We start from the raw sequence: 25960 nt of genomic DNA on the forward strand, positions 1-25960 counted from the left end.
TGCGTCCGTGCTCACCATCTCCCGCTGCGTGACTGTCCTTCTGGCTTCACTCTCTTCCAGTTCACCTATCGATCCCCTCCTAGAGCATCCAAACCCCGACTTGATTTTGCCGTTTCCTCACTTAAATACCTGTGGAAGCTCTCCATTTCTAACATGATGTTGGCAGGTAATGTAGTCTGTCCCCAACCTGCCTTTCCAACTCTGCCCCCAGCACCTCCCTTTCCCTTCTACCTCCCAGATCCCTCTGCCATTTCTTGTGCAGGAGATGCTTCTGTGCCTGCTCAGCCTTCGCATATTCTAGTCCCTTAGCCAGTGCTCATCCATCTTTGATCCACCTCCTACATTGTTTTTCTGGGCAACCTTCCTTTTCCCCAGTCAGATTCAGATACTCCTCCCTTGGTATAAGCAGCTCTACTAAGCACATGTGACACTGAATGATAGTTCTTATTCTGTCTTCCTCTCTTACTGGATGCTCACTTCTTTTTTTAATTTCTTTTGACTCCCTACCTATGTCCCAGGCCACTGTAGGCCACCTGTGCCTCCATATCCCAAAGCCGCACTGACACTAACCATGGACTTTGCTTTTTAGCAGATCGAAAAAGCTTCTGCACAATCCACAGCACAGGCTATTTGAAAAGCTGGCCACCCACAAAGATGGGGCTGGACGAAGACAACGAACCAGACAACGAAGGGTGTAATCTCAGCTGCCTTGTCGCAATAGGACGACTGCATTCTCACGTGGTTCCACAACCAGTGAACGGGGAAATCAGGGTGAAATCTATGGAATATGTTTCTCGGCACGCCATAGACGGAAAGTTTGTTTTTGTAGACCAGAGGTGAGAGTCTGCATGTTACCCTGGAACAATCGTGGTGGAGGATTTTCAACCCTGAGAAGACTAGACTGTCAGCTGGCTTTCCTAAGAATAAGAGAAGGAAGCAATGGGGATTCTCTGCTAAAAAATAAGACCCATAAGAATATCATCATCATAAATACAGAGATTTTTTTCTGGGTTATTCTCTGGCATGTAGAGACAGTTTAAGTAGAGTGGTTTGATGCCCACAGCCAAAAGAGGAATAGTAGGCGTAACATGCTATCTGAATGTATGGAATGTTCCAGAACCATTACTGTGAATGGTTAAAATTCTGGAATGTAGGATTCGAAGAAGATTATCTAGTCCGGAGCCATCCAATATAGTACTCATTGGCTATGATAATCCCATATGGCTATTCAAGTTTAAATTTAATCAATTAAAATTAAATAAAATTAAAAATTCCTCAGGCTCACTAGCCACATTTCAAGTATGCAGTAGCCACATATGGCTAATGGCACAGCTACAGAACATCATAGAAAGTTCTCTTGGACTACACTGATCTAGTCCACTTTCATTTTTTATGGGTGAAGTGCTGACGCCCAGCCTGAAGACTGGCCTCCTGCAGGATTCACACTAATTGGTAGTGGATGCGGGCTAAGAATTCAGATGTCCCAAGTTTGCCACTGCTCTCTGCTGCCTCCTTAAGAATATTCACAGGCCATTCATTTTTATGGCTACTAGAAACAGTCACTAAATACTGGAATAGAAGACAGCCATTTTTCAAGGTCTTTGCGGCCCCTCTGCTGGACCTTCTGGTGTTTGGTTATCCTAATAAAAAATAGGCAGTAAAATGGAGAAGTTTTGTAGTGGGGTTTAGATTTTTGCCACATTTTTATATAACTAATATAGTTACCATTTTTAAATGTCCTAAAATTTGATTTCTTATAACAGCCCCTTTGTAAGGCTGTTTTGCTTTCTTTCCCTCTGTTTTTATAGCCTTGGTTTAAATTCAGTTGCGTGAAACAAATATACAAATCTACATAGTAAGCCCTCTGAAAAGCCATACAACTTCGACCTTGTTCTCATTGGCTGTAGCAGGGTTCATCCACTGCAGAGATGCTGTTAATTGTCTGAATGGCTTTTTTTCTTTTTCTTTTTCTTTTTCTTTTTTTAACATTCTCTTCTAGGGCAACAGCTATTTTGGCATATTTACCACAAGAACTTCTAGGCACATCATGTTATGAATATTTTCATCAAGATGACATAGGACATCTTGCAGAATGTCATAGGCAAGGTAAGCTGGGCTGTATACAAACAGTCTTAAGTGTTCCTCTGCTTCTAGACTAGTCCACATCACCTTCTAGAGAAATCTGCCCCCAGGATGTGGGAGTCAGCCAGCCCAGGAGTCTTGAGGCAAAAACATCTGTGAGGAGAGGAAGCTGATTCTCCCAGACCCTGACAGATAACCCACCCCTGACTGCCTAGCAGTTTTCTATACACAGGCCAGGGTAACTTCTGGAAGGTATCTCCTGTTCAGAAGATTTATTTACCTGGACCCCCGTAAAGATTTAGTATGGCCCAAACGGTTCTAAATCTCTTTTCCATAAAATCCTGCAGTGCCTCCTGTATTTTACTCTTAATTAATGGTACGGCCACATATGTAGCCTCCTCAGAGAGAAACCAGTATTGACCCTTCCTTTACTTCATCGTCCACCAGACCAGTTTGTTCTCCTCAGACATGCATTTCCAAAGAAGACCCTTTTTTCCACCTCTGCCATCCTGGTTCAGGCCCTGTGCCCACCTTATAATTGTAGTAGACTCCTACCAGTCCTCCCTGCTCCCTTCTGCCCCCAATCCATCTTCCGTCTTCCATGATTATTCCGTTTAAGCTCTGATAGACTGAGTCTAATAATGCCATATCCCTGCTTCAAACTTGCCTTCAGGCTCAAGCCCAAAGGTCGTTGATAGGCATTCAAGACCCCTCTGCCTCCTGGCCCCAACCCGTCTCCTCATCCTTGTATGCAGAGGCCCTGCGCTTCAGCCACACTGACCTTCTCACTGTCCCCTGCTCCACCCCCACCCCCGCCAGGTACTGCTGCATTCTTCCCTCCTTCCTTTGGCAAACTCGTATTTGCCCCTCAAGGCTCTGATCTCTCCCTCTGCATAGCTGCCTCTCATCCCTCTCCCAAGGGCATGGGTTATATACTGTCTCTCATCTCTATGGCCTGGTACACGAAAGGTGCTCCTTACATATTTTCTACATAAAAGAGTAGATTTGAATAGGTGAGTGACTTCTCTGGACTCAGGTGTCTAAAAATGCTCTACTACCCTCAGGCCAAAGAACGTGGCCCTTTGGGCAGCGCCTTCTCATTTGTTGGCGTTCGCTTCACAGCTGACACCATTTGGATGTGTGTAATGCAGTCAGTCATTTCACTTCATGTACTCTGAAAAATAGTGACGGATTCACAAATTAATTGACAGGCTCTGAATCAGTCCCCTCAGAAACAACCTGTCCTCTGAAGCGCCAGCTCCCTTGGCTCGTTACAGAGTGATGGCGTCGGAGCCTGAGTGCACTAGGTTTGGTTAGTTTAACACATTGGTCTGAGGAAACAACAGCGTTCATGGTTTCTTTGCATTTTCAGTTTTACAGACGAGAGAAAAGATTACAACTAATTGCTATAAGTTTAAAATCAAAGATGGTTCTTTCATCACACTGCGGAGTCGATGGTTCAGTTTCATGAACCCCTGGACCAAGGAAGTAGAATACATCGTCTCAACCAATACTGTTGTTTTGTAAGTGTTTTTCCTATATCAGAAGTTCCCTCGCTTCAAAAGAGAAATGCCTTGGGCTCCTTACCTGGGAAAGGGGGTACAGAACAGCCAGTATCACATCATTTAACGCCACAGTGCTAACATCCCACGAAGCCTCAGGATTGGCAGAAGCCAAAAGGGTGGTTAACAAAGGACAAGCTTCAGTTCTTGTACCATGCGGGCCCCCAGCTTGTGGAATTGCTCCCAAAACAGCAACATTTTCTTCCCAGTAAAGCAGTCAACCTTGAATTCTGCCGGCCCTGCACACTAGGCATCCACTGGTCCTCTGTGGAGGGAAGGGTTGGCAATCCACGAAAGGCTCACAGAGGCACCAGCTCATACGGGCCTTGGCCGAGGATGGGTGGGTATCCATGCCCACCAGGCTGGTGGCCTGAGCACTGGCAGCTGGAATGCCACCTCAAGAGCTGCCACCTGCTTGGTGAGCAGCGGAGGGAAGACCCTCCTCTTTGGCCAGGCCTGCTCTTCCTTTCCCATGGCATCCAGACTCTCACCTGTGGTTAGAGCTGAGTGAGGGGCCGGGGCTGGGTACTGCAGGCTGGCAGGAGAGGAGGCCCTGTAGCAGTGGCAGTGTGCTGCTACAGTCACCACCTCTGCTGGAGGCGTCCCACATGAACTAGGAAGGCCCAAGCAGGCAGTGAGGCCAAAGGCCGGGATGCTGTCCATCGTGCTTTCAAACAGCAAGGAGACCTGTTGAGCCACTCAGACAGACACTTCATTTTCTGGCCTGTCCAGGTCCAGAGTGGACACCGGACACCTTGGCCAAAGTGAAAGGTGCACGGTTCTGAGCAGGCCTGACTCACCTTTCCTTATTGCTGGGATGTTCACAGAGCCAACGTCCTGGAAGGCGGGGACCCAACCTTCCCGCAGCTCACAGCGTCCCCCCACAGCATGGACAGCATGCTGCCCTCTGGAGAAGGTAACTATGCTGCCGGGGCATCGGGGCTTGCCCGTGAGAAGCTGCTTGTGGCCAGCAGACCCTCCCCCCAGTATTCGAGGTCCCCAGCCACCATAGTCTGGAACAAGGGAGGCTTCGAGGGGATAAGCACTAAGGACGCTGTCATCTCACTTTCTCTGTTGAGCCTGGAATACTGGGAACTCATTTTCTCCTTTCCTGAGGCTGCCTGGACCCTGGAAGCCCTTGAAATAGCAAAGTCCTTGCTCCTCTTGTGCTTTTTTCCTCCCTTCGTGTTGCCCAATGGCTGTGATGTGAAATGTTCTTTGATGACTGTCACTGGCTTCAGTGGTGGGAGTAGGATGTCTGTCGGCACTGGGGTACGTGCCACACCTGGTGGGGGTGCTCTCCCAGGGCTCGGCCTTGGCCCCTTCCCTCTGCACTCAACTCGTCCTTCTTTGGGACCACCTGTGCTTGCATGGCTTCAGTCCCTACCTCTCTCCATGGATGACTCCTACATCCAGTCTCTCTCCTGAGCTCCAGATTTCTCTCTCCAACTGCCTCCTGGAAAGAGCCACCTGGAGTCCAAAAGGCACAAGAAATTCAGCACATCCAGACATTCTCTGCGTGCCCCCATCTGGATGGTTAAGCCAGAAACCTTGACTCCTACCTCTCTCCCATTGTATCTAAACACCGAGTCCTGTCCCTCTGTCTTTTAAACCTCTCCATCACCACTGTTGCTACTTCGGCCTCCTCATCTGTTGCCTGGATTATTGGAAATAACTTCCTAACCCTAGTCTCACTCTCCCCCCAACCCTCACCTCCACCCTCCACTATAGTCCATTCTCTGTGCAGTGGACTTTCTAATAGCCCGGATCTATGTCAGCGCCTTTTCTGAGTGAAGTCCTTTGGTACTCCTTATCCCTCGTGGATACTGTCCAAATCTGTTAGTACAGCATCTAAGGCCCTTCAGGATGCGATTGGTGTACCCACCTCTCCTGTTTCGTCTATCACTGCTTCATCATCGTTCGTGATGAATTTCTCAGAGTAGTCTCCCAAGTTTTGTCCTGCCTCAGTGCTGTTGCATATATCAGTCGCTATGCTTGGAATGCTTCCCCCTCCTCATCTCTCCACCAAGCTAATTTATACTCCTCTCTCAAGATTCAGCTCTGAGTTCAGCTCTTCCAGGAAGCTGTACCTGGCCCTAGATGAGTTGGGTGCCTCATGCTTACCTGTCAAACTTATCCCTCTCTGCTCCAGACGTTGTTCATCTTGTCTCTCTCCCCGTTAGACTGTGAGCTCCTTGAGGGCAGGGATGCTGACTTATCTCTATGCTGCACAATGGTATTCAGTCAATGTATGTCGAGTGCATGAATTAGATGCTTCGTGTAAATGCTTTGGCCTCTGAACCTGGAAGGAAACGAGCCTTTTCCTGCCAAGCTACGGCTCTAATGTCCTTCAGCGCACAACCCTAAGGTTGAACTTCAAATGGATCATGGGATGAACTGGTTTTAATTTAACACGCAATAGCATTTCTTCCTCGGTTATTCCTTTTCTCACTCTCAGATTCCTTTGTTGTAGGTGGCCCGAAGAGGACCCACCCCACTGTTCCAGGGATTCCAGGGGGAACCAGGGCTGGGGCAGGAAAAATAGGTCGGATGATTGCTGAGGAAATCATGGAAATCCACAGGCAAGTAAAATCTCCTGTTGCTCCCTGAAACCAGTGGTTCTCAACCCAGGGCATTTTGCCTGTCCCCGCCCCCTGGACATTTTATAATGTCTACAGACATTTTTGGTTGTTACAACTAGGTGGGAGGCTGCTGCCAAACATCCCTGGATAGAGACTAGAGATGCTGCTTGCTAAACATCCCACAGTACACAGGATAGCCTCTGCCCTGCCCCCGACAAAAAATTTTGCAGTCCAAAATGTCAGTAGTGCCAAGATTGAGAAATCCTGCCTTAATGAAGCTAAACCCAAACAGGCCCGAGGCAAAAGGAACTCTTTGAGAGGCTCAACTTTATTACTTTGTATATGACTCAAGGAGCTTCCCAGTGAGGAGGGATGAACACTAACATCACAGGACTGCAGGAGCAGAGCAGTAACTGCCAGTGATCTGGGCCTGAACAAAAAATCGGCTGCTTCCAAATCAAAAGGCTGGTAAGGGCTAGTAATAGAGACCAAGAAGATCAGCTAGTAAAAGAAGTTCCCTTTGGTGGGATTTCTTTTCCGTATGAAAGAGAAGGGGAAGCAGTTTGCCTGGGTTTGAGTCCTGGCTCTCTACTTGGCTACGCTTAGGAGATTCCCTTAACTTCTTGGTCTCTGTTGATTTAAGCCATAACAGGGAAGTAATATCTATCTACCAAGGATTGCTTTAGGATTGTGGGAATACTCAGGAAAATTCTTAGAACAGAAACTGACATATAATGTGTGCTCAAGTTGTTAATTAAATCTAGATCTTTAAGAGCAGTCATTGAAAGAGAAGTAGTTATTCTAAGTCCATTTGAATTTGGGGAATGGAGAGGGTGGTAACCAGGTCCTTGGGAATGCTAACTTAATGGAGCATGACCATAGGAAAAAGAAGAAGTGACTACTGTGCCTTGCTGCCACTGGATTCTCAGGAGAATTAGAGGCTGGCCTTGTTTCTAGTTGGCAATAGAGGGGCTCTCAACTCCAGTAGGTAGCAGATCTTTCCCAGCCATACAGAAATGGTGGATATGGCTGCTTGAGTCTACTTCAGAAGGCAACGTGGGGTAACGTGCAGTGATAATCAGATTCTTATCCGCCACTACGTACCCTGTGCTTTGCTTGAGAATATCCAAAAACAGTATAAAAGACCTCAAGAATCTTACAATCTTTGAGAAGCCTATTTTCTTTAGAATAGACAAAAGGGAGAGTGTGTGGGCCGAAGCAAGCAAGCAAGGAAGGGTTTGAACTTGGTCTAAGCTGAGGTTTGTGATGAAATTGGGTGTTCCTTCTAGAAAAGACAGGCACACACTGGAGTGGGCATGAGTGGCATGTTCAGAGTCAAGAAGCAGGCTACCTAACTGAGAAGCTTCTTAATAGAAAGAAGCCACAGAGCTATGATGGGAGAATGCTAAGAATCCTAAGAAATGATGCTGAGCAGTTTAGACTGGAAGAAAATTTTAAGACCCCATTCATTGTAGGATACTGCACAGGAGTCCAGATGTTGCGTTAGTAAGCACAGTGGAAGTTGGACTGGAATTGGAAGAGATGAAGGTGAGCGTGCTTAATGACCCAGGAATAAGGCTTATCCTACTGTGATGATCCTATCCCAAAGAGACATCAATAATTTAAGGACTAGATAGTGAAGACGAAACAAACAATGGAAAGGCAATTCTGAGATGAGGAACCTAGAAAAGGAGTGGATTCATAGACAGGAGGAAAGGTGGGCGACATCCAACAGCAATTCAGTAAGAAATTGGAAGCCATCTGCGTGCACTGAGTGCAGGGTGTGTAGTCGTATCCTCTAAGAAGCTGTGAACCAGGGAGAGAAAGCTCGTGCACTCTCACACACCTACAGAACTAAGCAGGATGGGTCAAGCGCCAGGACTGCTTGGCAGTGGAGGAGGGGTCAGTTCATCCAGGCAGGAACTAAGGGCCTGGCGGTCACTCAGCTGCCACTATACTCTCTCTGGCTTCAATGCCAGGCCACGGCTTCCTTTCCTGAAGCCCTTCAGCCTGACAAGAGTTCATGTGCATTTATGGTTCTGTCTTTCCTTCTGTAAACCTTCTGTGCTAAAAATATGCTGAGAAGGGCCCAGACCCATTTTTTATCGCCTGCAGCCTTAGGAGACAAGGACTAGACAATGACTACTGCTACTACTATTACAAAGCTACTTTCTAGTTGTGGCTGAGCCACTCAGATACCTATTTCCTAAGAGTATTTACTAGCTAAACAGTGTTTGTAGGAAAGAGGATAAATCATGTGCTGTGGATTCTAGTTCATAGTATCAGAGATAGAGACTGAACTTCTAAAGTTCCCTCCAACTATGAGATCTGAATTCACTGAGAAAATAAAACTGGCCACTTGTCTGAAATTCCAACCTAAAATCCAGACCCTAATCCGAGGGCTTCGTCAGTGAGATGCCTGACTCCAGAGTCTGCCTTCTAGATCAGGTGCCTAAGGGGTAAATCCAGCTTATCACCTGTTTTGTAAATAAAGTCTTATTGAAACACAGGTACATCCATTCATTTATGTATTATCTATGGCTGCTTTCAAGCTACAATGGCAGAGATAATTGTAACAAAGTAGTTACTATCTGGCTCTTTACAGAATAAGTTTACCAATCCCTCTTCTAGCCCCCTAATCCCTCAACAAAATATTCCACTGGGGGGGGGGGGGGAAAGCCAATGTAACTAGCTCCTCTTTTCTCTGACAGGATAAGAGGGTCATCACCTTCCAGCTGTGGCTCCAGCCCACTGAACATCACAAGTACACCTCCCCCTGATGCCTCTTCCCCAGGAGGCAAAAAGGTAAGGCTGATGACTCTTAGACTCAGGCTTTTCTTAATCTAGAGTCTCTTTCCCAAGTTCTGAAATGTTGGAGGTGAGAGTACATAATTACAATTGTAGTTGCTGAAACAGGTTGAACCCATTTTTCTTCCTTGAAATAAAAGCATCTGTGTGAGGCTAGGTAGGTATAAAGCATACTGGTAGAGCTAGCGTGGCTTGCCGACATCCTTAGCGGAGGTACTCCATGTGAGTGGGGAAAGGCAAAAAGAGAATTCTAAGGAATGGGAGTTATCAGTCCATTGCACTGACGGAACAGTTCAACAGCTCTTAGGAGAGAAGAATTAGCGAGTTCTACGCCAGGAATTTTCAGGGGAGAAAATATCATTAGTGCCTAGTGCAAGCAGTGGAAACAGTGATACCACCTGCATGCTTCAGAAGGCAAGCCATGCTTTTGCAGCTGCAGATTACTTGAGGATCTGCTGCCTGGGTTTCCTATGATGTGACAGCACAGATACAAGTAGTTTATCAGTCGTCAGCCCTCATGAAGAGCTAGCTAGAAAACTACACTATAAATAGGCTTAGAAACCACTCATCTGTTTCATCTTTGCCACAGTATTTACAAGTCTAGGCCCACAGTAATTGTAAATCATAAACCTATTTATAGTGCCTGATGTTAATATAGGTTAGGATGACCCAAGGGCCAGCATCTTTAGACATAGCCTTCCTTCTCCTATGTCCTAAAACATGTACGGAGACAGATTAGTCATTTACATAGATGGGACTCCTAGGGCACAAACTATATCAAAAGTAAGGCAAGAGTTTTCAAAACTGGGCTGCTCAGAGGCTCAGGTTACCAAAAGCCATGATGCTGCAGGTAGGATGGAGACAGGGCCAGGTGGTGAGAAAGGTAAGGTCGGGACTCCCCCTCCTACCAGGGCAGCTTTACTTCTACTTATATATGAATCTTCTGTAAAAGTTTGAAGTAAGGTTTTGAGCCTCCGCCAAAAGGTTTCAAAGTCAATAAATTAATGAGTAAGAACATGGTCAAAGAGACCTGGGTTTGAAGCCTGGCTTTGCCATATGCTAGCCATGTGATCCTGTACAACTTTTAAGCCATGGTTTTCTTTATAATGGAGCAAATATAGGTTAGGACAGCCAGCATCTTTGCACATGATCTCCTGTTATGAGACAATATATGTGAACATGACTGATCTTTGCTAACGACTCAGAAAATAACGTCAATTGATGAAATCCAGGCTAGTTATACCCCTCCAACTCTGCCTGCAGCCTGTGCTCTCAGCTCTGTTCTCCTGTTACAGCCCTAGGTCGTTCCATGTTGGATCCATTATCTCCTTAGGTTGGTCTCCACTTCTCTACTTCTCAATTCAACTTTTAGGTACTTGACTTCCTGGTGTTACCCAGAGTCCCACACTACTGTTTCTTACAAGATTATTACTTCAGTATAATGCTTAAATATTACTCAGGGAAACTTCATATTACATTCTCTCATCCTTACAACTTTATAGGTGACAAAATCCAGGCTCCCAAGTGTTAAATGATTAGCCCGACATTTTTTAATAAGTATGGTTCCAAACTAATTCAGGTCTCTTGACGTGATTCTTTTCATACCAACAGCTGCCAGAGATGTGAGAGTATACTCTGCAAAGAGTATACTCACAAAGTCCCAAGTATTTTTAACGCATTTATAAAAAATAAATTTTCCTTGTCTTTGGAGTTATAAAAATGGGTCTGGGAGAAGAAATCCTGAATATCCTCTTACGAGTCCTCAGCGATAGGACTTAGAAGAGCAGCCTGAACAAGATGGAATGGCAAATGACAGCATTATACGGTACACCAAAGCCACAATGCTGGCAGCCCTTCCCAGTCACCTTCAAATTTGGCAGGTCCGAAAATGAGCTATTTAACCTACCAGTTGTTTCAGTCAGGGTTAAAAGGGGGAGACTGAGTGAGCACGATAGGTCGCAGGAGGGTCTGGACATCCAGAAGCACTGAGGCAGGCTCAGATAAAGCAGCAGTTCCCCAAATGACATCTGTGGTCTTTTGGAGGAGGAGGGATAAGATTCTTTCAGGCCTGTACAAAGTCCAAACTATTTTCATAATGATGCTAAAACATGTTTTTTCTTACTGTGTTGATATGTGAACTGATGGTGCAAAAGCAACATTGGGTAAACCTGCTGGTGCTTATGCCAAAATCAGGATAGTGGCACCAAACTGTACTAGCAGTCATTGGATTTCTTACCACCAAATACTCAAAATCAAAGAAAATAAAAAATTTAAGACAGTTTCATTTAAGAATGTCTTCACTGAAGCAGTAAAAATAACTGCTTTTCTAAAAAAATCCTTGAGTAAATCTTTTTAATACCATTACAAAACGGGAAGTATGCATAAAGCGCTGTGCTGGTTGTCTCATGGAAAAGCACTCGTGTGATTGTTTATGACCCAAACGAACTGCTTTTCGCCTAGGATACCATTTTTACTGTCGCAAACTATGGCTATTCAGACTTGGGTAGTTAGCATACATTTTCTTGAAAATGAAGTGAACCTGTGACTTCAAGAAAATCAACTGAGTATTTGTTGCCAGTGATTTTAGCTTTCAAACAAAAATTAGAATTTTGGGGAAACATATCTGCTACTTTGAGCTCAATAGCTTTCTAAAACTTAAAAGATATTTCTGATGATACAGGTAATATTAATGGTGATGTTTTGATGTTGTACAATGAAATATGTCCACATTTGGAAGATCTGAATAACTCAGTAAGCCAATATTTTCCAAATGACCAGTGTATTTTAAAATCATGCAAAGGTGAAAGACCTGTCCTAATTGCCAAGATATGCCAATGAATGTTAAGAGTACAAAAATTTCCTTGATGTGGCTTCAGATTCCACACTGCAGTTAGCCTTTTAAGAAACTGCCACTTGTTGAGTGTTGATATAATATCAAAGAAGAATACAAGTTATTTGAAAAAGCTATAAAAATATACCTCCCTTTTCCAACTATTTATCTATGGGAGACCAGACTTCCTTCATATACTATAAACATATCTAAACAGACTGAATGGAAAAGCAAATATGAGAATCCTGTTAAATTCTATTAAGCCAGACATCTGATTTTTTTTAATGTAAAACGACACCTAATGTGTTTTGGATTTTTCCATTAAAATGCTATTCATATTAACGTGTAATAAGTTTATTATATTTTTTAAATTAGTTTTAACTTCAAATACAGTAAATATTGATAGATATAGCCTATATAAACAAAAGTTCTTCGAAGTCCTCAATTTTTAAGAGTGTAAAGGGGTAAAAAGTTGAACTGCAGAGGTAAAGAACCATGTAATGCCACCTATTGGCAAGGCTCCAAATCACTGCCCTTCCTGAAATCCAAGCAGCTACCACACAGTTCCCTCACCTACAGTTGAATACTTCTCAAAGAGTCTTCTCTATAATGAGACTCAGCAGGGGAAGGAAGCAGGGGCGGGGGAGCGGGGAGCGGGGTGCGGTGCAGACAGAATGAGAGTTCTGCTACTGAGGAGTGATAACGCTTCTCCGTGGCCCATTTTAACTTCAACCGCTGGTTACTGCACCTGTAGTATAACTGGTGATGATTTACTTCTAGTGCTTTGTTGTTTCATTTGTGATTCGTCAAAGCTGTGCCTTTTCATAGTTTGTTAACAAGCCCTTACTTCTTCAGCAACATCTGTTGCTATAAATTTTACTCCCTTACAGCAGAATTGCCCAGCTGGGCTCATTGAGGCTTAGCCCTTTGCCTTAAAGAGACATGTGAGTAGCATGAGCCAAGGTAACTGTTCTAGGGGTTTTATTCAGCCTTCAAATTGCCTGTGTGGGCTGATAATGAAGAGAAAAGAATAGTTTGGGGGAGAGGTTCTTTTTACTGTGACCGTTCTTAACAGTTTCTTGTTTGAAATCATCCAATAGGAAACTGAAGCCATTTGGAGCTTTTTCCTCCCACCTTCCTCTTTTCAACATGCTTCATTTTCTTGTGACGATGCGTCTGATACTATTGAAACTGATAGTGATGTGCAAACTTCATTTTTGTTTGTAGATTTTAAATGGAGGGACTCCAGACATTCCTTCCAGTGGCCTACTCTCAGGGCAGGCTCAGGAGAACCCAGGTTATCCATATTCTGATAGTTCTTCTATTCTTGGTAAGTGGCATACTTATTCATTTCCATTGCAATGAGCTTGTAACACATCTGGCACAAAGTCAGTTTCAATAAGTCGAACATTCCAAATAAGCTAGTTCTAGATATATTTGATAAGAACAGAGTTGAGTTTAATGGTTAAGTTCTGGTGGAGGGTCCAAGTTTATCCCTGGAACTCAAGAGGGAAGGGAACTACAGCTGCCTGGACATGGGCTTTCTCCATGTTTGGCATAATCTCTTCAGAGGAAAAGCTGATGAAGGTTCAGAGATAAAGCCTAGAAAGGTGATCAATAAGCATTTCAGAGGGTATTAAAAGTCATTTAGTAATGAAGATTGCTTCCCCTATCCTACCCATCTTTATCTTTCTAGATCTTTTTTCCTAATCTCTACCTTCCTATTTGTCCTTCCTACTATAACTCATTCTTATATCAGATTAAAATGAGGTCAACTTGAATGCTTTTAATTTTTATTGAATTTTAAGCACTTTGTTTCTAAAAGCTTGGTTCTTCCCTCTGAAAAACCTATTAAATATATATGTGTGTGTGTGTATATATATGTATAAATTGTGTGTGTGTGTGTGTGTGTGTGTGTGTGTGTGTGTGTGTATGGAAATGCAGCCCCAAAAGTAGCCTCTCTCAATTTTCTCTCCGTTAAGTATAATTTATTAAAAGTATGCTTTGGATTTGCTAACAGTAATCACACGTTAGTGTTATCTCTGACCAATCTTTATCTCTTCCAACAGGTGAGAACCCCCATATAGGCATAGACATGATAGACAACGATCAAGGCTCAAGTAGTCCCAGTAATGATGAAGCAGCAATGGCTGTCATAATGAGCCTTTTGGAAGCAGATGCTGGGCTGGGTGGCCCTGTTGACTTTAGCGACTTGCCATGGCCGCTGTAAACACTACAAGTTGCTTTAGCAACAGTTACAGCATCAAAGTGCATTACTGGTGGAGTTTTACAGTCTGTGAAGCTTACTGGGTAAGGAGAGAACAGCTTTTATGTCTCCATAAAAGCCATCTCAGAGCCATTGATACAAGTCAATCTTACTATGTGTAACTTCAGACAAAGTGGAACTAAGCCTGCTCCAGTGTTTCCTCATCATTGATTATTGGGCTAGCTGTTGATAGCTTGCATTAATTGTATATTTTGGATTCTGTTTGTGTTGAATTTTTTAATCATTGTGCACAGAAGCATCATTGGTAGCTTTTATATGCAAATGGTCATTTCAGATGTATGGTGTTTTTACACTACAAAGAAGTCCCCCATGTGGATATTTCTTATACTAATTGTATCATAAAGCTGTTTATTCTTCCTTGTAAGAATCCTTTACTATAAATATGGGTTAAAGTATAATGTATTAGACAGTTAAATATTTTTAATAAATGTTTCCCTTATTCTATAAGTACTGTTCACATTTCAAATAATTAGGGGAAGAAAACGTTTGTGCTGCAGGGCCGGATCATCAGTTTTTTACAGCTGGTTTTAAGGACGATCCATGCCTATCACATACCTTTCTGGCCTTCATAACAATTATGGGACTGACATAATTTCCCTGTGTTAACAGCTCTGCTTTATGGTTAAAATAGTTAACCTCCTAATAATTGCAGTTATAATGTGTGAGGACAAAGACGTTATTGTTTAAACACGAAATTCAAATCCTCTGAAATTACAAATTCAAGATTAGATATAACAAAATGGCTTCTCTATTACACCCTCTCTCTACCACTACTCAATTGTATGGCTTTTAACTTTGTGACCCAGACCCAAAGCACCTAAATACTTGATTCCTTCTTGAATTGGGCCACAGAATATTTTAAAAAATAACATTTGTATAATGTGCTCAGCAGCACAGTATAATGGAAAAAGCACCGAACTAATGTCAGAAATTAGCTGACTCTAAAAATTAGGGTATGATCTAGTACAGGTACCTTACCCTTCATATCTGGCTGAACTAAAAGTTTTCAGATCTAACCTTCTTTTATAGCATTTTATAATTAGTAGGGACTCTAAGTGCCTCATCACACATATACCAAACTGGAGTTCTTTGAGCTACTAATCTGTTCTAGTTATACTGATACCAACAAGACAGGAATTCTAATGAAACTAAAAATGGCCAAGGTTATACAGTGGATCAGAAACATTAAAACAATGGAATTTTATTTTGATGAAAAACGCGAGTTTACAATCATTTAGTAAATGAAGAGCAAACACTTCATTTTCCTATCCCATAAGTCTTAAAAACAATCATTAGTAAATAAATATCTGTGAACAAGTTAAGGGTAAGGCAGACCGGATAATAAACCACCCCTGATGTTCACACTCCCTGCATGTGACTCACTCTAAAAAAGGGTGAAAACGGCACTGGAGATAACTGATAAGATATGGGCACTGAATATCATTCTAATCATTCAAATAAGCCCAACGATAAATACTCATTTTTTGCTCACCATGGGCAGTAAACTATACACATTTTACTGAAGGAATACTTTGATAGAAGCACTTATTTAAGTTATACTGTGCATCACAACTATAAAAATGGCTTGAACAGTTCCGTTTGACCACCATTTATAAAGTGCAACTATATAATATTCTGCATTTTATCTGGGGTGCGACGGATATTAATCTAGACTGAAAGTACCCCAGATGCCAATTTCCACCACTTCTGAAAAGATCTAGATGTGTGAAAAAGGACTGTCCCCCATACAAAGAACCAATTTCACAAACCTACTGGTAAACAAATACATTTATATAACTGGAACCTCAGGATGCTAGAGTTGTACTCATTTAAAAAACCATTCAGCCACCTTTGGTCTTTAAAAAAGCCTACACTGCAATATCCTAAACATTGTTATGTGCATCTCACGATGAAGAGAGTGGCCTTGCAGTGCAGAATGAGGAGAGTGCAACGTCACTGTGAAGAGTAGCATGCTATGGTTTCGAGGAACATCAGCATCACAGCATCGGATTCTGTGCATCAGGATCGAGGTCATTGTTGCCCGAAGGGGGATGGATGGGGAGAATATCCAGCTCATCCACTTGCGGAGTGGGGTGCATGACTACCAGCTGGTCCTGGGGAATGTCTGCGGCAGCTGCTGCAAGGTTGGTGATAGATTTACTCTTTACACACTGAAAGTCTACATGCCGACTCTTTCCTTCTTCCTTCTCCCAGGACATTCGAATAAAGGGTCTTTGGACATAGTTGTAAATCACTTCTGGGCGGCCCCCAGGCCTTTTCTTTACTTTCTCTTTATAGGTAGGATAACCTGGAGGAGAGCAAGGTTTTAAAAAGTGAGGCTATACACACGGTCCCCCACACTTATCACCCAGTTTTGCCTCAAGAGAGCTTTTCTGCTGTAGCTTCTGAACAAATTAAAACAGAGAAAGGAAACCAATATTCCATCTCCTTGGTCATCAAGTTCAACAGCCAGAAACTGAAATCCTAGTGATGAAATTCACAAAGCTGTCCACCATCCTCTCTCGGTTATTCAATATACCAACCACCAGGAGAAAAACAAAAATTCTTTAAGAGCACTGAGGAGATGGGTCCCAAATAAAATGGTATGTAATCTAGTGCATCTTGGGCTCTAGCTATGTATCCTTAGTATCTCTGAACCCTTCCCTTCACAGAATTATCTGGCCTCAAGGCCTACAATTTACTGCTACATTTGCCTTCTACTTTCCTTAAATCTAAATCACGTCTTTACAATGCTCTGGGGTTTTTTTCTGTCCTTTTCTGGTTAAATAATAAAGAGCTATAGAGCTCTCCAACCTCACTGGTTCTAGGTACTTCTGCCCTCAGTCAGCAAAACCAATATTCTAACTTGCTATACCATTTTAACGTTACTGCTTCCAACAACCAAAGAGTTCATTCAGATTGGCAATTCCAAAGCAATTCCAAAGCAATTCCCTAATCATACCTTCCTCTTCTTGGATCATAGTAACAACTAGTAAGGACAATCCTAATTTTAGAAAAATTTCAGCCATTTACCAGGTAAGGCAAATTCTCCAGACATAATCTTCTTAAAAATTATTACAAGTCCCTTTCCTCCTTCCTACTAGCAAAAGTTGCTTGTTTAGACCAGAGATTGACAAACATCTTATGTAAAAGGCCAGACAGTAAGTATTTCAGGCTTGTGGGCCATATGGCTTCTACCACAACTACTCAGTTATGTCACTATAAAGTAAAATCAGCCACAGACAATACGTAAATGAATGAGCATGTCTATGTTTCAATAAAACTTATTTAAAGAACAGGCAACGGGCTGGATTTGGCCCGTGGACCACAGCGTGACCATAGTTAGAATGAGAAAAAAACAGAAAGGCCTCACATAGTAGGAACTCAATTAATGATTACTGCATAAGGGGATGTATGTAGGCATCATTGGTAGCTAGTATATTTAGCTACGTGTAGAGTGTGTATGTGGTTGAGATGAAGAGGGCAAACAGGGCTAAAAACCTAAAGACATTCTGTAGAATGTCTTCTGTGTCTCACACTTCCAGTCGACTACCCCTACAGAAGCACTACAGATCAGAGAGGTCTCCATCTCTTTGTCCTGGTCCTGGATTCCTCTTCAACTATTAGAAAGTCTTTAAATTCTCATCTCATCATGTTCCAATCTGTCCTCCACACGGAACCACCCCTCTAACACAAGTATAATCACATTACATCCTTGCTTAAAAATTACCAATACTTTCCTCATGCTTAAAGGAGAAGGTCCATACGCTATAGTACAGTATGTAAGGCTTTCTTACAACCTGGTTCCAGCCTACTTGTCATCAGGCTTCAGCTCAGATGTCTTCCCCTTACAGAGGCTGTCCCTGTTCTCCCAATCTAAAGTGGCTTCCAGTTGCTTTCTCTCTAGCTTTGAGACCAAGCAGCTAAACCCCACTGTCTGCAAAATGACAGAAGAAACACACTGGTAAAACTAATGTCAGCAATTCCACTACTTTTTTAAGTCCAAAGTCTCCTCCTCCTGCAAAAACCCTGTTTCTGGTCATTCTTCCCCATATCTCGGCAGACCATTACAGTAAGTCCTCACTAACATCTCTGATAGGTTCTGCAACTTTAAGCAAGTGACATAATGACACCAATTTTACCATAAGCTAATTGATAAAAACAGGAGTTAAGTTTCTATGGCATCTCTTCAAGGTAATGAAAGGACAAAACACTGTTTGAGGACCTGCTGTATTATGACCTCACAGCTCAACAGGATCGCTAATCAACACCATTATCTTCATTATCGCTACCGCAAACAAATACTGAGGAATTACTACATGCCAGGCCCTGTTTTAAGTGTTTTTCACGTGTCAACTCATTCTGTCCTTACAGTAATCCTATAAAGTATTCATTAATGTTCTCATTTTAGGTGAGGAAACTGAGGTACAGAGAAGGTTAGTGCTTTGGCCAAGGTCATACAGCTATTAAGTCATAAGATCTGAACACAAGCAGTCTGGCTCCGTAATCGTTATTCTTTACACTATGCCATATTATGCCAAGAAAAATATTTTATTCTCACTAAGCGCACTTTAAAATAAAAGAAGCATCGGACAAGGCATCTGGAAAAATTCATTTAAATCATAAAGTAAAAAGCAATCGAAAAATGTATGGACTCAGAAAATGCACTAAGATGAGCTAAAGAAGAAAAGATAAATATGCATGTCTTAATATTGCTAGGGAATCTTATGGAATAAAATTTTCTAATGGCTTTCTATCTTCTAAGAGGAAGCTGATTTTTGTTATCTATAGGTCTATTACATGATCATTCAATAATCATTTGAGTTTTCCTCAAAGCAAACTATATTCTAAACTATATCCAAACTGTATTCCAATTTTTTAACCTTGTTTTTTCAAAAGAAAATTAATGGAAAATAATGAAAACGTCTTACCTTCTATTCCCAGTCTAATCTTCTTAAGACCCCTCTCCTTCAAAACTGATTTGGCCACATCTCTGTTTTCAATGTACTTGAAAAATCTATATAATTTTGTGCTATAAATAACTAGAAACAAAAAGAGAAAAACATTTTCTTATTAAAATCAAAGTACTTAGATATGAAATATTTATCTTGATCATCAAAGGGGCCTGACAACCCTAAAAGCCCAAAGAGTGGATGCAGTGATGCCAAAGGATGACTAGCCAACATGACAGGACAATTCAGTACAGTTAATGTATAAGCAAATGTCTACTTAAGTTGAAACAAGAAAGCTTTAATAACCAACCATGTAACCCAATCCATAGGAAAAATCTCCTTCTGAAAGATATATCGTATACAAACTTATTGGAATAGGATCTGCCCCAATTTCTTCAAATAAGAGAAACAGAGAAAAATATCCGGATCACATCATTATCAAGCAGGCAAAGTAAAGGACTTTGCTATATGATGCCTACAAGGCCTCGTCTGCAGAGGGGAAAAAAATGCCTTGTCAGAGAGTACAAAATGGATACATCTTACATTTCATGGATTGAGCAACTATTAATAACTCCCCAAAAAGGCAAAGACCCTCCCCACAAACTGTTTTCCATTCAGGCGAACAGCCCCATTTAATACTGATGTTAAAAATGGCAGATTCGAGCATGTTCTGCCTAGGTTAGTCTGTTTAGAGCAAACTGGCTTTGCAAAGGACAGACATTCCACTGACAACATGTTGAGTCTTCGAAATGTGCTGGGAACTTCAGGGAGTTAGACTGATGGACCTTCCTCGCCTTCTCTCTTTCAGGTGGAGTTATCTCCCTTAAAAGGTGAACTGCAAAGGTTTTTTCAAAAAAAGAAAAACACACTTGCAAACCAAACATGCTGGTTTAAAAGCCAATAAAAGGAAAATACGTATATAGATGCTACTCATGGGGTAAATCTGTGATGATTAACTACGTCTTTAAGATTATTTTAAGATAAACGTTTTTTGACATCTTAGAATAGATGGTGTCATAATGTCATATTTAGGAAAATCAGGCTGAAGAGGCTATCTCTGTTTCCTTAAATGAATCTTTCTTCTTTAGGTTGGAACATCTTGGCAAAAAATGAAACATGTTTAGACAAATTAAGTAAAAACGTTTTCAGTCCTTTTAAGCTTCAGAGCTTAAGATAAAAATTGAGAAAACAAACCAGAAAACACTGAAATGGAAAGCTCAACAACTGAAAAGGAAAAGCCAGGTGCATTATATTTCCTGTATCACTATATTGAAATCCCTGTGTTCTATGGTTACCTCTACTCTCTTCGAGTCCAACTTTTTGAAAACTAAAATACAAATTATAAAAGTTTGTTCATTCCTCTTTCTTAACAGAAAATAATGTAATATGTTTCTCTTAATTTCAGGTAACCTTTCATTTTCCCTATGTTTTGTTCAACTTTTCGTTCCACATATTATTATAGAAAACCACTGTCAGCAAAGAGCCGAGGAATGAGGAAATAGCAACAGAAATGTCTATTACTACAACTGTCCACAAAAGAATCACAACACTCATTTAAATACATCATGCAAAGGAAATGTTTCAGTGTAAATTCTGAAAAGTGTTACCATAATTCATATTAAAATAATCTTTGAAAATCTTCTCTAGAAGTCAAAAAGAATACCACTTGGAGTCTGCTTTGTTTTGTTTTTAGAAAAGGGTAAGTAAAATGAAAAAAATGATTAAAGGATTTTGGTACTTCCTATATTCTTGAACTTTTTACTTAACCCCTAATCCTTACCAAGTCAACACAGGCTGCAGCACAGTACAAGATGCTGGGCTATTTTACCTAGTTCCTCTAATCATTCTTTTAACTCTATCTTCTCAATCTATGAAACTGTTCAAAAATACTATATTGAGTTCATCAAGAAAAACTATAATATAAATTCTCTAAAAAAACAAAAAGACTAATAAAAAGTTTGGAAGTACAGTAAGAAAAAAGTTAGTCATTGCTGCTCAAGATACACTGTTTTGGTCAGAAATACCTAACTATAGTTCCACAAAGCTTTCTGAAGGGTCACTGTATCCTCCAGGAACACATTATGAGCTTTACAAAAAAACATCTTAGAAATGAAAGTCATCCTCAAAATCAGTGAGTTGAAGCTTCTCATTTTACATACAAATAAAAATTCATCTTAAAAAAAAATTATTTTTTATACTCCAGGATCTACTTCTCTAGGATGCTTCCAAATGCAAAGAAAAAATATTCATCAAGATCCAGATACTCGACAAAGAGCAAACCATCTCAGTGCATATCAGGGGAGGGTACACTTTTTCTGTAAAGGGCCAGATGGTAAATACTTTGGGCTTTGCTAGCCATGCGGTCTCCGTTGCAACTACTCAACTCTGCCACTGTAGCGCAAAAGCAGCCATAGACAATACATAAAACTTTATTTATAAAAACAGGCAATAGGCTGGACTTGGCCTACAGGCCACAATTTACTGACTCCTGATATAGTTAAGAGTTCAATGTACTTAATAAAAACTGTCTTTTGATCAATATTATAAAAAAAATATATATATGTAATAATTCAAGAGAGATAAAACATGCCACAATACTTACTTTGTGAATACTCTTCTCCCATCTGTGGTGGATACTCTTCATCCCAATCCACCACATCATCGTCTGTAAGCACCACTATGTGACATTCTCGTTCCCCGCTCTGGGCACTAGCTACCATGAGAGGCAGGATCATTTCTTCCAGATAAAATTCAAACTGTCTACGAGCACCATCATTTGATAACTCATGCATTAGGGCACCTGAAATGAAACCCACAAAAAATCTTGATTTTTGGGGGGTGACTGATAAGTAAAAGAACAGAAGCAACAAAACATGGGATTAGTTCAACATCTACTTTGGGACCCTATCGACAATACAGTGGTTATCCTTCAGTCAGTAAAACTTTTCCTAGTAAGAGTTCTTATGGAACTGTAGAGTTTTACATCAAAAAGGGCCAATAAAGGCACCCAACAACAAGCCCCTTCATTTTACACATCACGAAGTAATCTGTTTAAGGTTACAAAACTAATTTGCAAAATCAGAACTAAACCCACCCCCACCCCCCACCTCTACCCCTGGCCTAGGGCTTTTTTTTTTTTTTTTTTTTTTTTTACCATATCATGCTGTCTTCCATCAGTATACGCAATTATATCTTAAAGTAGATACTAAGGACATTTTTCAGATTATCCATATGAACTAAAATAGTTCCCATATTCCATTTCCCATATGTTTCTTTCTCAGAAAATTAATCCCAAACAGCATTAATGTTTCAGTATAGGAAGAGGGGTGAGATGAGAAGAGTTAACTGGCTTGGAATAAGGAAGGCAAAGTCCAAGCAAAATACAACAAGGTACAGGAATTACATAGCGGACCTGACCCTAGAATTGAGAGGAGTAAAAGATACACATCACACTTCACCTTCCTGAGAGTGAACAACTTCAATTTCCCAAATACGCAGCCACAAACTCACCTGCATTGACCTTGTTTTTTCTTTTACTCCTCTTTCAATGGCAATGTCCTATCTCCTACCTAAGGTTCTATATATCTCAGGAACTACTGGGAAGATTATAACTCAAATCTGCAGTCTCTCAAGGGAGAGTGTTTTTCCCACTACAATATGTTGTCTAATTGTGTAATAACTATTAATACATAATTATAACAATACATGATTGATTAAATTAACAATCTATATTATTGTTATTTAGCTATGTCTCTCTATAGGCTGCCTATTTCCCATTAAAAAAAAATTCCATTTATAGCTAAAGTCCTAGATGTATCAACACATTTTCTTTACCCTAATTTCTGAACCCAATTCCAATCTGGCTTCCACACTCATGACTCCTCAAAACTGTTCACTTTGCTCTCCAAATGACCGCTAGATTGTTAAAGACAATGAACATCTTTTGATTCCAATCTCTGACCTGGTTGGAGCTCTCACAAGGACCACTCCCTCTTCCTTAAAATGCTCTTATCTCTTAGAATCTCTGATATCAATTTGCCTCCTTTTCTTTCTCCTCTCTGGCTGTTTTCCTCTGGTCACCTTTGCCAATTCTCCTCTAGCTGTTCACTAAATACTGCTATTTCTCAGGACAATTTTAAGTTCTTTTCTTCTCTCACCTTATACTGACAATTCCCAAATTTACTAATTCTGCCCTCTGTATTCTAGATGCATTATATTCAGCTGCTTTCTGGCAATCACTTGCATGACACCTCACAGGCATCTAAACTTACTCAATATATCCAAAATTGAATTTAATCATCTCTGCCTCTCTGCAGTGTTTTCCAAATCAGTAAATAGCATCCTCATCCACTCAGGTTGTCAGAATCATCTCCAAATAGTGCTGGACATTGACAGACACTTAAATATTTGTAGACTAAATGAATAAAGCCTTGATTTTGTTTTCATCTCTTAATTCCATCATTCCCCAAGCACTATCAAGTCCACCTCTTAAATATATCTTGGATTATGTCATTTCCTTTTCCGGAAGATATTTCCAAAGATAGCTGTACTATCTCTTGTGCCACATGCTTTTCTGCAATATGACCTTCATATCTCTTTGCAAGAGGTGGAGTCTAATTCTCCTCCCTTTTTATCTAGGCTGGTGACACCGACTTGCTTGTAACCAGGGTAGCATGGAAGAGGTGATGGTACATAACTTGCAGTTTTGCCTTGATCTCGGGAATGCTTGCTATCTCCATGCTTCCTCTCTGAACGCAGTCTCCAGGCTTGGAGAAGCCCAACCCGCATGAAAAAAATCACATATAGGTACTCTGTTTGACAGTGATAGCTAAATGTAGTCCTCCCTTATCCGCTGTTTTGCTTTCTGCAGATTTAGTTACCCACAGTCAATAGTGGTATAAAAATATTAAATGGAAAATTACAGAAATAAATAATTCATACATTCTAAATTGTATGCTGTTCTAAGCAGTGTGATGAAATCTCAGGCTGTCGCTCAGTCCTATCCAGGACATCCTTTTGTCCGGTGTATTCACACTATATATGCTACCCTCCCATTAGTCACAGTAGCTGTCTAGGTTATCAGGCTGACTATTAGAATATTTCAATGCTGTGTCCAAGTCACCCTTATTTTACTTAGTAATGGCTCCAAAGCACAAGAGTAGGGATGCTGGAAATTCAGATCTGCCAAAGAGAAGTCATAAAGTGTTTCCTTTAAATGAAAAGGTGACAATTCTTGACTTAAGGGGGGAAAAATCATATGCTGAGGTTGCTAAGATCTACAGTAAGAACGAATCTTCTATCTGAAATCATGAAGGAAAAAAAAAATTCATGCTAGTTTTGCTGTTGCACCTCAAACTGCAAAAGTTACAAGCACGGGGCATGATAAGTGCTTGAGATGGAAAAGGCATTAAATTTGTGGTAGAAGAAATGAACAGAAAATTGTGTGTGTGTGTGTGTGTGTGGGGGGTTCGATACTATCTGCCGTCTCAGGCATCCACTGGGGGTCTTAAATCTTTCATGGCTTGTACTATCCCTAGAATAAAAGTAGCCAACAGTAGCCAAATCTACTTGTGTCTTTTCCTAGTTTAAATCTTTCATGGCTGGTACTATGCCTAGAATAAAAGTCTCAAATTCTCAACTTGATCCATAAAGCCGTTATGTGAAAAGAGGTTATAAGTCACTGTGTACAGTCCTTTAAAATTTTTTCTTTAAGTACTATACACATATAACGATGACTCCCACATATAAATATCTAGCCCATATTTCTCTCCTGAAATTTAGACATGTATACTCAATGTCCCACTCAACATTTCCACTTGGATGTCTAACAAGTATTTCAAACTTAACACGTCCAAAATCAAACTTCTTAACTTCTGCTCCCCACGAAGACTCCTCCATCTAAATTAATGGCAACTCTACACTTCCAGTTAATTAAAGCATTCTCCCCGCCCCCCCCGCCGCCATTTAATATATCCAGAATCTGATCACTTCTCACTGCTTCTACCCTGATTTAAGCCAACACCATCTCTTGAATTATGGCAACAGTTTCCTAATTATCTCTTTGCTTCTACTTTCATTCATCTTCCAGTCCATTTCTAACAGCCAACAGTGATTCGTTTAAAGCATAAATCAGATCAGGACTATAGCACTGCACAACTCTACATGGAATTCTGTATGAACAGTGCTCCTACAAAATGGTAAAAGGTGGCAGGCAGCCTTACAGATCATATCACTCCTTTGATCAAAACTCTCCAATGCCTTCCTATCTCAATCAATAGAAGCCCAAAGATAAAGGCCCTACATGACCTAGGTCCTCTCATGATCTCATCTCTTACTAATGACACTCTTACTTTAATCCAATGATACTAGCCTCTTTGCTGCTTCCAAACATGCCAGGCCAGCTTCTTAAACACTAATGCTCACTGTTAACCTCTGCTTGGAATTTCCTTAAATTTTCCTCTCCAACGAAGGCTTGTTTGACTGCTCTATGTCCCTTCCTTACCTTTTACCCCTCCTCAGCACTTACCACTATCTAACTTATATTATTTGTTCATATGTTGTTTACATTGTTTATTGTCTGTCTTCTCCAAAAGAGTTTAAGTTCCATTAGAATAGGAAATGTTGCCTGGTTTGCTCATACTGCATCCCCAGAAATTAAAATAGTGGTTGGAACAAAGTGGAGAATCATTAATTATTTATTCAGGTAATAAACTGTTTTCTCCCTATTTCTCCGGGGAAACTCCATCACTCCGCTCGATCCACACTTCCATTTTCTCAGTTCCCTAAGCACGTCACATTCCTTCCAACTTGAAATCCTCTGCAAATACCATTTCTGATGTCTGGTATAGTCAGCGTCT

General features: G+C 41.1%; 2 protein-coding genes across 9 annotated transcripts in view; one reads left to right on the forward strand and one right to left on the reverse strand.

Annotated features, from left to right (window-relative positions):
* Window positions 1-14598, forward strand: part of ARNTL (aryl hydrocarbon receptor nuclear translocator like) — a 104174-nt gene extending 89576 nt beyond the window's left edge. For 3 of the 7 annotated variants that reach the window (XM_011374161.2, XM_011374164.2, XM_023519910.1), the window contains 8 exons: window positions 590-836; window positions 2000-2106; window positions 3455-3605; window positions 4472-4560; window positions 6118-6226; window positions 8938-9031; window positions 13092-13194; window positions 13934-14598. In XM_011374161.2, the coding sequence (XP_011372463.1) occupies window positions 590-836; window positions 2000-2106; window positions 3455-3605; window positions 4472-4560; window positions 6118-6226; window positions 8938-9031; window positions 13092-13194; window positions 13934-14094 (1061 nt within the window). In that variant the 3' untranslated portion in view covers window positions 14095-14598. The remainder of the gene's footprint in view (window positions 1-589; window positions 837-1999; window positions 2107-3454; window positions 3606-4471; window positions 4561-6117; window positions 6227-8937; window positions 9032-13091; window positions 13195-13933) is intronic. The other 4 variants (XM_011374165.2, XM_023519911.1, XM_011374166.2 and 1 more) reach the window with 3 other exon arrangements.
* Window positions 14599-15321: 723 nt separating this feature from the next.
* BTBD10 (BTB domain containing 10) overlaps window positions 15322-25960 on the reverse strand; it is a 68270-nt gene continuing 57631 nt past the window's right edge. For both annotated transcript variants that reach the window (XM_011374168.2, XM_011374169.2), the window contains 3 exons: window positions 21706-21903; window positions 19083-19193; window positions 15322-16459 (listed from right to left, as the gene is read on the reverse strand). In XM_011374168.2, the coding sequence (XP_011372470.1) occupies window positions 16149-16459; window positions 19083-19193; window positions 21706-21903 (620 nt within the window). In that variant the 3' untranslated portion in view covers window positions 15322-16148. The remainder of the gene's footprint in view (window positions 16460-19082; window positions 19194-21705; window positions 21904-25960) is intronic.

Source organism: Pteropus vampyrus, unplaced genomic scaffold (assembly GCF_000151845.1).
Source record: "Pteropus vampyrus isolate Shadow unplaced genomic scaffold, Pvam_2.0 Scaffold240, whole genome shotgun sequence".
Classification (NCBI taxonomy): Eukaryota; Metazoa; Chordata; class Mammalia; order Chiroptera; family Pteropodidae; genus Pteropus; species Pteropus vampyrus.